Genomic DNA, 12,689 nt, shown 5'->3' with positions numbered 1-12,689 from the left:
CTTTTTGTGCAATCAGATTAAAAAAACACAGACAAATATAAAAGTGTGTGTGTGTGCGTGCGTACAATTGTGTGTGCGTACAATTTTCTTATTGTCTGATTTTTTGTTAAACTTTAAAAAATGACTTAAATCTTACAACGTAGAAAGTTTATAGATGGGAAAATTGATTAAAAGGCAAGGCTATCATGATAGAAAGCTCCTACCCAATATCTACAACAGGTTTCTAGTTTTCTTGTTTTTAGTTTTAACTAACCAAAATAAATTTATTGTATTTTTCTTTATCAATAGAAGTAGGTGTTATAAGTTACTATTGGAAAATTGTAACTTAACCTAGGAAAACTATAATTTATAATTCAGATGATAGATGAAAAATGCAGCCCTTATATACCAAGCAGTTCTTTCAATCTAATCAAGCTGTATCTGGTGGAGAATGTGTAAAATATAATTAAATTGTTGTCGCGTCAAGATTACTCATAAAACAATATCGAGTGCTGCAAAATAAAAACTATATTCATCATTGAAACCCTGTAGTATAGATATATATGTTTATATTGCATATGTATTATATACATAGATACATGATATAAGATAATACATATATTTACATGATACATAGCAAGGTACGCTCACATCATGGAAGTAGGCTACCTTATAAAACTCATTGGGAATTACTCAAAGTGGTTGACGAGTAATGCAGCCATCAAAACCACTAAAAACTCGTTCCTTCTAACTGTGAACAATGTATCCAAAAAAAAAATTTTTTTTTCAAGCAATAGGTAATCCTACTGCATAAAACATATTAAAGTATGAATCATACACACAAATACGAAAGTGAATAGATATGCTTGTATAATCATGAATAATTGCATAATTGGTAGTTTGTTATAAAAACATGCAAGGTTGATTCATAACTTCCATTAGCAGCAATAACGTAAAAGTGAATTGAACAACTTGTAAATTTATTTATCATTCTATAATTGACTATTTATAAATTACCAATTTATTCATTCTAATGAGTTTGGTTGTAATTTTTATCATCTGAAAAAAATACATATTATTTTTGGATATGTTGTTTATGGTTAGAAGGAACAGTGAGTACTTACTGCTGTAAAAATTTCAGGTTTTAGCCACCGTCCCACATGTGGTTTTTGAGACCCAAATATAAGACATTTTCAAAATATTGCAATTTGGCGGCCATTTTTTTTAATAAATGATATTCGATAAGTCAAATTTTTTTTCCTAAGTACTTCTAGTACGTAAGAGTTTTTAGTTGTATTGTTGGCTTCATTACTCGTCAATGCTTTTGTAAGCATAACATCAGTAAATATTACAAGATTTGGTTATGTAACAAACTGAATTTTGAGTACACTATGATGAAGTTCCATCTATACTATTTCCAAGAAGCTTTTTTTTGACCCCTTGTATGATATAAAATATAAATGCTGCAGCTCATGGAAAAAGTGATGAAAATGGCTTTTTTTACCTCTTTTGGGGAGTTGGAGTCTAGTCTATTACTCAAGAAAAAGATATTTTTTAAATATAAAAAAATTATTTATGCAGTCATGTACTTACCTCAAAATCATCAAAAATGTACCATTCATGTAAACATTAAAGATCATATTTAAATGTAAATTGAATAGGTCGCTGGTTCATATCTGGTTCATCAGAATGAAAACTAATTTTTAATTAATTTATTTGGTATTATAGATAAAGGAAAAATATGATTTCATCATTATAATTTTATAATTGCTTCACTTTTACAGTACTACAGCCACCGGACATGGAGGTTTTCATCAAGTGGCCCGGATGATGGATTCACTTATCCTTGATCCCTTTTCACCTTTTGCATATACAAAAATAACTACAACACATCGACCAGTTCGAACTCGACCTATGAAACCTCAGAAACCATCCCCAGTAACTACAAATAATAATAATAATGTTCCTGTTAGAGTACAGCATACAAATGGTAATTATTACATTTTTTTTATTTGTTTATTTTGTGGAATATGTATAAGCTTTTTTCTTGTTAGTTCAATTAATGATTTCCTCTACTTTTTACATAATCTAGTTGTGGATTGAATTAATTTGTTATTTTTCATTATTTTCCCACACTTTCTTATTGCTGTGATGAATTTAAAGCACCAGGTATATATATAAAAAGAAAAGATATATATCAAAGTTGCTTTCTGTCAAAATAAAAAAGTAACTCTAGCCCTCTCTGTCACAACATTAAACAAGTTTGTTACTTAGGCAACATATTTTTTCTTTCTTGTCTAGATTGTGCAATAGCAGAACTATAGCTGCAGAAGGGAAAATATTGTAATCGGTTCAATTTGACCATATGCGGTTTTCATTGGATCTTTGACATTTTGACACCTAAGGAACCCAAAAAATTTTTTTTGCAAAATCACTCCCCCACCCCATAAAATGCTATAAACTACTGCTTTGTTTTGATGTCACAAATGAGCAATAAATTTAAATAAATAAATTAGTATTTAAAGTGTAAAAAAGTAATTTGGTCTGAGCTGGGTCTTGAACTCAATCGCGCAGTTTACTCAGTACCTGGTGTGTTAAGCCTTACACCTATACAAGTCTGCCAACCGTACAAACAAAATTTGTTTTATATATGTTATGAAGTTACATTAGTTTAATTATTGCCGATCGTCGCCACACCCGCAGGTATTAAATACGATATGCACACGTCCTTTAGTTAGAAACATTGAATAAATAAACTAAAAATATATTTAAATGAAGTAATAAATATTTTAAATAAAGTTGTGTGTTTAAACAATCCGCAGTTGCAGGACTTCCTAGAACATGGCTATAGTCATGTGACTGGAAAGTCCTACAACTGTGTTTTCAGCTTTTTTTTTGGCAGACCAAAAATGAGCACTGGATAGGGATTGTAGGGATTGAATTGTGGGTAGTATTATTTTAGAGCCTACAGACAGAAAAATGCTTAATAGTGTAATTTAAATTTGCTTGAAAGTAGAGAATTTTTTATAAATTGTGTTAATTTTTTAAGTTCAGATGCCATAAAATATTAAAATTGTGTAAATGCAGTAAACGCTATCATAATTATCATTGATAAGTAAATTTTTCATCTACTACGAAATGTTTACCTTTAATGTATTTTTCCTTTCTCTTTCTCAATTTTTCATTACTTTTCTTCTATTTGTTTTTAATAATTTTTATTAACCTAAGCTTTGAAGAAATTTTTTTTTAGCAATTGGCCAACTAGGTAAATTGTTTTGTTTTTTAAACAATTTTTCTATATAATGTTGTCAACAGCTGTTGCTGATTAAGATTATATAAAATAATTAATTAATTCAATTACACACTGAAAAGAATGTATCATTTACCTTGATGTGCGGACATTGACTGCTATGATCATTTATCATGAATGGAAATTTGCAGCGTATGAAAAATGCCATGCCTGACCGGGATTCAAACCCAGGACCTCCAGGTGAAAGGCAGAGATGCTACCACTTGCGGCATGGAGGCCAGCTAAAACTAAACTGTTGATGTTATTGATGGCAGCTTTTTAGTTAAGAAGACATGCTTAGAATGTGGTCCAGAAATGTATTCAAATTTTAATAGAGTCTGTTCCAATATTTTATAAATGAAGTAATCGTATACATTTTATTAGGTTTTAGTGTGTTAAGATATGGTATTATTGTTTTATATCAATTTATAAATTCTCAATCATAAATACATAATTATATTTTTCTTTTCATAGATATATATACATTTATTTAGGTGAACATACATTGATAGATATTTACCTTATTTGTTCCCATTTCCTTTATAACTACTGAAATATTCTAATTAAAGTTTCTTTTTTTTCTATGTTATTGTATTTATTTTGTTGTCTTGTGTATGGTTTTTATTAATTCTTTTAAATTTATTTCAATAGATTGGTTTCCTAGCAATAGATTATATTAATAGGTTACATTATTATTTGTTCATATTTAACATTTCATTTGATTTGAGACATTTCACCTCATAAAAATAAATTGTATTATTTAATTTAGCTTATATTCTATTTATATTACACTGAATTAAAGAAATAATTGTTAAATGCTTTGACCATTATTCTTTTTTTCTTTTTTTAAAATATCTCTGGCTGGTTGCACATTAAAAATTTTTAATTTTGTTGAAACATTCCATGAGATTTTATGATCATGTATTCTGTTTTTGTTTTTGCAATTTTCATGATGATTTCATGTTTATTCCATTTAGTAATAGGATATCTGTGGTTTAGATACCTATTTACTATATTAGATTTGTAAGTTTTCTTGTAAACCTTCTCAATTCAACCAGGATGTATCCTTTAATTGCAGCAGAGATATTCATTAATTTGTTTTTTGTTTTTTTTTTTACCCTATCTGGCTCATTGTTTCTTATGGTTGTGTGACATATGTTTACCATAAGTATAATAATGGCTATTAGTTAGAAACAATGATTCTTGAGTGTAATGATGTTTACAGCTATTTTCTGTGGTGATCACAGTAAAGATATCTTGAGGCAACATAAAATCACCTCACTCCTAATTTTTCGCTTGTAAAATGTGCATGTTGTTTTTGGAGTGATTTTGATTCTCAAATTGCCTACAACTATTACTACTATAGCACTCAATGTATACCTACATATCTACATTTCTTAACATGTTGAAACTATTATTTATTCAGTGACACTTTTTTATAGGTTTAACTATGTAAAAAAAAAATTTGCAGCTCTTCTAGAGTTATTTATTGTAGGCAATTTCTAAATTGCTAACCTCCTTGTTGAACCAGTCTCTGCCAATGAGATATCAGAAGAGTTCAAAATATGGTCATATTTGGCTTTTTCCATTTGCTAAAAATTTTCATTACTTATTTCCAGTTCAGTTTTTTTTATTATTTTTAATCTATTATATTATAATTTTGCGAACAGTTTTAAATGTGATATTTTTATGTTATCTTTTAATAAATTAGTTTCTAATTGTTTTAATTATTAGTTGTTTGGATAATTCTTCACAGTTACGCTATACGCTATCTTGCCTAACCAAATAATAAATAAAAATGAGACAATATCATTTTAATTTTGTTCTTATTTTAACTTACGTAATTAGAAATAATAAGGAGAATTACAACTATTTATAATTATTTACTCATAGAAATTATAGAATCCTTGTGAGCTTATGGAACCAATGATAGTAAAAGCAAAACTAAATGGAAAATTTTGTTTTCTGTATTATATTAATTTTAATTTCCATATTACATCCCTTATGTTAAACAGCATTAAAAAGATTCGTCTGGATTAAGTACACTTTTAACAAACTGAATGAAAGCTAACATTTTATTTATTTTCTTAATTTATTTCTTATTGTCATAATTTTTTTATTTTCTCCATTATTTTAAATAAATGTAATGAGGTCAGATATTTTCTTCCTTAACCTGGTTTGTTAGTAAATTTATAATGCGCATGTACATTTTTTCTTTTATCAAGAAAACACTCAGGTACCAAAGACTCATATTTTTGAAGAGCAGAAGAAACCCAACAATGGAGCCCCAGATACAACCAATGACAGATGGGTGGCTTCTTTACGAAGACGAGACCCTGAAATTCAACCCACATTGCCTGCTATATCACGTTCCAGGTAATCTTATACATTTTATATAAATGAAGCCCTTTAAACTTTAAATAACTATTCATCAAATTTTATTTTCCTTATCAAATTTTATTTTACTTCCCCTATAAAGCAATCCTTATAACATATTTGGTATCAATTCTTCATACTTATATATGATTTATATGTGTTCCTATAATATATTTGGTATCAATTCTTTATACTTATTTATGATTTATATGTGCTCCTTTATCATTAATAAATTATTTTGTACCATCGTTTGTTTTAGATAATGTTAATAAAGTTTCTTTGTGGCTAATAAAACTCCAAAACTACTTAACATTATCAGTATTTAAAAAAATAAGATTGTACATTTTACATTTGCTATTAAAGATACCTCTTGGATATCTACCTACTTCTCATTAAAAAATGTTGGTAGTTAAATAATATATAAATATGATTTTTGAGTCCTGGAAATGTACTTAATGTACTCCATAATGTATTCTCCATAATATTTTAACGGATTTTTAATTACTGCCAGATCTATAGAAAGCTTGTTTAATTGATGTTGCATTTAAATAGAATTGTATTTGGCTATTCAGTCACTTTTGGTATAGAAGTCAGATTTACCATTCGTTAATAAGTTTTACAAAATATTATCACATGCTCTGAAAACATAATTTGTACCCTTCTTTAAATCATTTAAACATTTTTGCCTCTTTTTTTTAAACTACATTAAATTTTGGTTTTATAAAAACTCTAAATAAAATGCAGTCTTTCTGATATCATATTAACAAAATAAGCAATTTTAGAGCATCCTTAAGATTTTATATATTTATGATTACTAAAATTAATTTCTGTTATTATCTTTTGTTTTTAATTTTTGTATTGATTTTTTATCTTTGTACAGACCAAGTATTCAAGTTAATGGTGTTCGTAAAAGTAGATCAGTTGATACAGCTAGAAGAGATCGTAAAGTGAGTTTGCGACCTGCAATTAAAAAATTAGTTCCAAATCCTGAGAGCGAAGCTGAAGGAGAATCAAATGTGGAAGAAAGCGAACAAAAAGAAAAAGTTGAAGAAAGATTATTTAATCCGATCGGGTATGAACCTCATCTTGTTGAAATTCTAGAAAAGGATATATTACAAAGAAATCCAAATATATCTTGGAATAAAGTTGCTGGTCTTCATGAGGCTAAAACAATATTACAAGAAGCCATGGTTCTACCCATGTTAATGCCTGATTATTTTAAGGTAAATTATATTTTAAATCTGCTAATTTTTAATTAATTTTTTTTGGCCAACTGTGTGGTTGGGTTTTGGCCATATATTCCTATTTTGACAGATATGCATAGTTTAACCAAAAAAGCTTTGGGTTTGCTACACATCATGTCGTTTCCAAAAAGATACAATGTAATGATGTATATTTATACATGATCATTTTTCTATTGTACATATTTCCGTACTTTTTAAATGGTTTTGAAATTGCAGAAGAAAATCATTTTTATTTATTTAACAATATTACAAGATGTTAATTTTTAAAAAATTCATTGTTGGTGCAATTAATTGTTATTCTTCTTTAACAATTTGTGGATTAAGCATCATGACTGTTTCAGCTTCACACCATTTCTTTTTTATTCTCCCCAAAGTCTGATATTGCCACCATGGTATATCAGAAAGATAAATCCATTCATACAATATGTTTTTTGTCTCAGGATTTATACATTTTCTGAATAGTTTGATTTTTTCCTTTTTTTTTATATAGCTTGATCTCATTTCAAATTTGTATTCATTGTAGTACTTTGAATTTGATCTTCTAGTATTGAATTTCCTAACTCTTGGGTTTCTCAAAAATGGCATCTTTCAAATTGAAGGTGCTAAATTTAGAATAAAATTTAAATAACTGATACTAATCTAATAAACCATTCCCATAGATTTATTTCAAACAAATGGGATATTATGTCCTATAAACATAAAAAATTATACAATTTATAATAATAGAGATGCTATAAGATAGTACTTATTATATAGAACTAATTATGTTATACATAATAGAGTTTTTGTATGTTTTGATGAATTACAAAAATCAAAACAGTCTGCATTATTAATTGATTAATTAGATAAACATGAAATAGGCCACCTCCAGTGTGACTTGATTTGAACATAAAAATAGTAATTATCATATCTTAGATTTCTTCTTGGAACATGTAAATAAAAAAGTGTAATTCAGATGATTCAAAAACATTATTAATTATTATATTAGTTAAGTCACTCTATCCATTGCCAAACTTAAAATAAGAATTTTTATTAGATTTGCAGTAAATTCAGTAATTATGATTAGAATAATTCATAGGCATTCCTAATCTATATGGTAAATATCTGAGAAAAAGATGAAGGGCTTTGCAATTGATTAAATGTGAGATGAAAGTCTAGGTCTACATAGCTGAACAGTATGCTAAAACTGGATAAATATATGAAAAGTAAATAGTTCTAAAAGAATCTTTATTCTAAAATTTTTTTATGTATTGATAAAGTTTACCTATTTTGTAGCTTTAGAATTTATGTAAACCATACAATACTGACATTTCAACACAGATAACAAAGTTAAATAATGTTGGGGAGGGTGGAATTTTTTTTACTTGCGTTACTTATTTTACTTTGCTGTTTACTTATTTCTTTCCCTTGACGGCAGAAATATAATAATGAAGTTATATTTTTAGTATCTTAACCTTTAAGGGAGTTAGAGCCTTAGTCAATGGCTTAAAATCTTCCCTGGGATAACACGAATGTATCTTACAAATTTGAAAGTAATCAGTCGGTTGGCTCTCGTGTGATGCAATAACAAATAGACAGACATATATATACGTATATATATTTTACATATATATACGTTTCCAAATAACTATCATCTGTTAGAGCGAGGTGTATCTGTCTGATTCATGCAAAAGTTAGCCTTCAACCTAATAACAAATACCCTGTTTGAATTTTGAAAATGAGGATTGTTTCCAGAGATATTATAAGAGTGTACCACATTGCACCTCCCAAAACAGCATCCCAGGGGCACCCTGTTTGTTACCGGTTGATTGATGATGATTGGTCTAGCCTCCTACGAGGTGCTTGCATACCTCACTGCTCTAGCCCCACACACAGTCCCCATTATTGTTAGACAGATACACAATAAGCCCATCACATGGGAGGCTTTAATCGGTCGATTATATTTTATTAGGAATTTTAAAGGCAGAATTTAGTTGTATTTGTTACAATCAAAGGCTGATTTTTACATTTATTCTTTTCATTTTATACCAGCAGATCTATGAAAAAAACATTATTGATTCAACAATAAAATATGTGAAATTAAGACAAAAAACACATTGTCAGTTAAGTATTTAATGACAAAGCTGATTGTCTGATGAGTTTTCAACTTTGACTGATCAATTTGGTCGCTCCTAGGATTGCCTAAAAGCATTTTAGCCAAAGGCCAAAAGAGAATGTCTGATTTCAGCTTAGTCAATCTGCAGGTTTGACTAGTCAAACCTAGGAATGACTGTAAATCGGCATTTGACTGTAACATATATATATATATATTTTTTTTTTTTTTGGGGATGAAAAATATATCTAAAAATCTTCTCAGGTATGCCAAGAAACATGGATAAAAATTTGGTTGCAATTGATTGAGAAGTTTTTTGTTTATCCCAAACAAACAAACAAACAAAAAACCCCCTCTTCCTCTTTAATACTCGTATAGATAATGGCAACTGCAGACCATGGTTCTTAAAAGTTTAAAAAACCGCCACCACAGCACAATTATAAAATTTTACCCGATGAGTTGATAAATATTTCAAATTTATTTATTTTTTTTGTTTAAATAGTTAAATTAGCAATTCTGTATTACATAGTTAGGTAAAATTCAGTTTAGTTGAAAAACAGAGAAATGTTTTGATGTAACATGTTTCACAACGTATAAGGCATTATAACTTTTTTGATGATTAACGTAGTTACTGTAATAGATTATAGGTCAAGTAAAATATGAATCAAAAACCTTTGTTTTGTACTGCTGAAAGTAGAGGGAAGATATGTTATCCTCCTCTTGCCATCATTGTGTTAGTCACTAACATAACTTCTGTGGCGTAGCTGTATGATTTCTGCCTTTCATCTCAAAGGTTTTGGTCATGAATCCCAGATAGGCTAGGTATTTTTCATATGCTATTAACTTGATTAAAACAACTACATTAATTAAAACAAAAAGTCATTAGGATAATGTAATTGGGCATATGCCTGCAGTTATCAAAGAAAGAATAAGTACATAAAAATTATGTGCAAGCAACCAGTCCTGGTGTTATTATGCAATGCATATTGAGTTTTTAATGAAGACAAATTTTAACCCAAATGATATTTTACAAATACTTGACAGTTAAGAAAGCATTTCCCTGAAGGAACAAGTGAATTGAATTACATTTGACATTCTTTAGTGATTGTAAAGATGAATGAAATCTGACCCATTTTTATTGATAAAAATTATTTTAATAAGTTTCTGGCTTTATTCTAGGTAATAGTAAGTAACAGCTGCTGGAATTGGTGAATAAGCCATGACAGTTCACATTCCACTGCAAAAAACAAGTTGAAACACTGAAAAATTCCTTTGCAACGAGTTCCCAAGTTTGAGTGCTGATCATTTGGGCAAGTTGAAATTACACACAGACTTTTTTGATTGTTCTGTGGTATATGATCCTGATAATCTATGATTTCATCCTGGGTATTATGAATCTGTGTATATATTCTCATGTAATATTATTTATATCAAGTTCCTGTTATATGGCACAAGAGTGGTTGAAAAAGATATAATTAAAGTAAAGTTAAATTTCTTAAAGTATTAAGAAAACGTTATAGTGCCAGATTTCATTTACTTGAAGTTTCATTTTTATTTTATAACAATATACACCAAAGTAGTCAGATAGTTAAAGTAATAAAATATTAAAATTTCTTAAAGTGTTATAATGCTTTTTATGTTTCTCATAGAATCACCAGAAGAAACAAAACATGAATTTTATATCACCTGAAAGCTTGTTTTCTTTATAAAAAAAATTAATTTTACAAATTGAAATTCATTTTAAAAAAATGAATTAGTTACATCCTTTTAAACAGATATTATTACTTCAGGATGTTAGTGTGCATGCATGCACACATTTTTTCTTAAACAGGATTTTATCATTTTACTCTCGTATAGCAGGATTAATTGTTTTATTTCATGTGTCTAGGCTGCATATTACCATATCACACTTTGCCTATGGTTAATCTAAGTATTTAACTGCTTATATAGTTCTTATTTACCATATAATTACAAGTATATAGATAGATGTAGTTGTGGTAATATAAGTTCTGTTACTCATATTTTATTTTATAATATAGGGTATCAGAAGACCATGGAAAGGAATTCTTATGGTTGGGCCACCAGGAACAGGTAAAACTATGTTGGCCAAAGCTGTAGCTACAGAATGCGGTACAACTTTCTTCAATGTCTCTTCATCAACTTTAACTTCTAAATATCGTGGTGAATCAGAAAAACTAGTCAGGCTCTTGTTTGAAATGGTACATTGATATATTTAATTACAAATATATTTATTTACATAAAATAATTCTTCTTGTTTTTATGCAGATTTATGAAAACTATGCGTGCCATGGACTGTCATATTTAATTACATTAAAGATTTCAAACAGAACATACTGTTATTGTAGTTACAGGATTGATCTGTATTTCATTTGACATGATTTAATTTTTTTTATGTTCTGGTTAATTCTTAAAATTTTGATCAAAAATTAAACACATGTTTGAATTCTGGTTGAAGTTAGAGTCATTTATGCTGTATAGAAAATCAGTTTTTACTGAAATTATGCAACTACTATTTTTTATATTGTTTAAGTAGAAATAGAATATATTAGTGTAGTTATTATTATATTAGGTAGTTAGTAGTAAACATTAGTTTTCCTTTAAAATAGGAAATATTTATGCTACAGAACCAATTTGGATATCTTATCAAAGTCTAACTCTTGCAAATATTCTGACTTTGAAAGTAGTTCGAATGATTCAATGATTTTTTATTATTTTGGTTCAGGGAATAAAATAGACAAAGTTGACAATATTGTAAACAAAAAGTAACCTTAGCTCATTAATATAAAAGTAATCACAACCACCAAAAAAAAATTTCATTGTAAAAATGTCAGTGAATCTCCTTATCACCCCTCCCAAAAAAAAGTTTTTTATTTGAAAAGAAGCCCAAAAAAGAATTGTCTGTTCTGAATACCAAAAAACAAAATGATATATAAAAATGGTGAATAATGCAAACCAACAAATACTTACAATGTGAAGGTATCCCTCAAAAAACAATTCCTTGAATCCCAAAAAAATTGATATACAAAGAAACCAAATACTATTTGCCTCTCTCAAATTTCTCTAAAACACTCTTCTTTGCTTCAGACACAGAGAAAAAATATTTAATAAATTAAGTCATGCAAAAACTTGAAAAAAAAACTATAAAAATTCACTCAGTTAGAAAATAATAAATTGCAGTTTATGTTTATTATCAGTTAGAAAATAATAAATAGAAAAAATGTTACTCTAAATAGATAATATTTTATGGTATTAAAAATTTTGTACTTACAACCTATATTTGGATTCTTACACCCAAAAAAGAAAAACAGTAATGTTTACTAACATCAACAAAAAAGACAGTCTTTAACAAATGAACATAGAAAAAACATTTCCTTGTACTCTAGGCACCAAACCTTCATTGAGACAGACATTTGGTAAAACAAACCTGTCTTGTACTGTTAAATATAAAAAATCACCAGGCCCCCCCTTGCATCCCTGAAGCTGGAGTGGAGCAACTTAGAGAAAGCTTTGCACTTAGTCCGAAGAAATCAACTTGATGTGCATCATGTGAGAGTGGCATTCCACAAACTGTTTGGTGCATATTTTATAACCACTTGAGGCCATACAAACTAACTATGGTTCAATACATTACAGGTGATGACAAACTTGCTCAGCTGCAGTTTTGTGTGGGAATGATGGGTAGAATTGC

The 12,689-nt window shown here is 28.4% G+C and overlaps 1 protein-coding gene across 1 annotated transcript in view; it reads left to right on the top strand.

Moving 5' to 3' along the window:
* Nucleotides 1–12,689, top strand: part of kat-60L1 (katanin p60 ATPase-containing subunit A-like 1) — a 106,220-nt gene that overhangs the window by 79,437 nt on the left and 14,094 nt on the right. Inside the window, exons 4-7 of the mRNA XM_075371237.1 lie at nucleotides 1,764–1,969; nucleotides 5,494–5,644; nucleotides 6,525–6,867; nucleotides 11,020–11,199. Coding sequence (XP_075227352.1) covers nucleotides 1,764–1,969; nucleotides 5,494–5,644; nucleotides 6,525–6,867; nucleotides 11,020–11,199 — 880 coding nt within the window. The remainder of the gene's footprint in view (nucleotides 1–1,763; nucleotides 1,970–5,493; nucleotides 5,645–6,524; nucleotides 6,868–11,019; nucleotides 11,200–12,689) is intronic.

The sequence above is a fragment of the Lycorma delicatula genome, chromosome 7, assembly GCF_047948215.1.
Source record: "Lycorma delicatula isolate Av1 chromosome 7, ASM4794821v1, whole genome shotgun sequence".
Taxonomy (NCBI): domain Eukaryota; kingdom Metazoa; phylum Arthropoda; class Insecta; order Hemiptera; family Fulgoridae; genus Lycorma; species Lycorma delicatula.
This window is presented reverse-complemented; position numbering and strand designations above follow the sequence as displayed.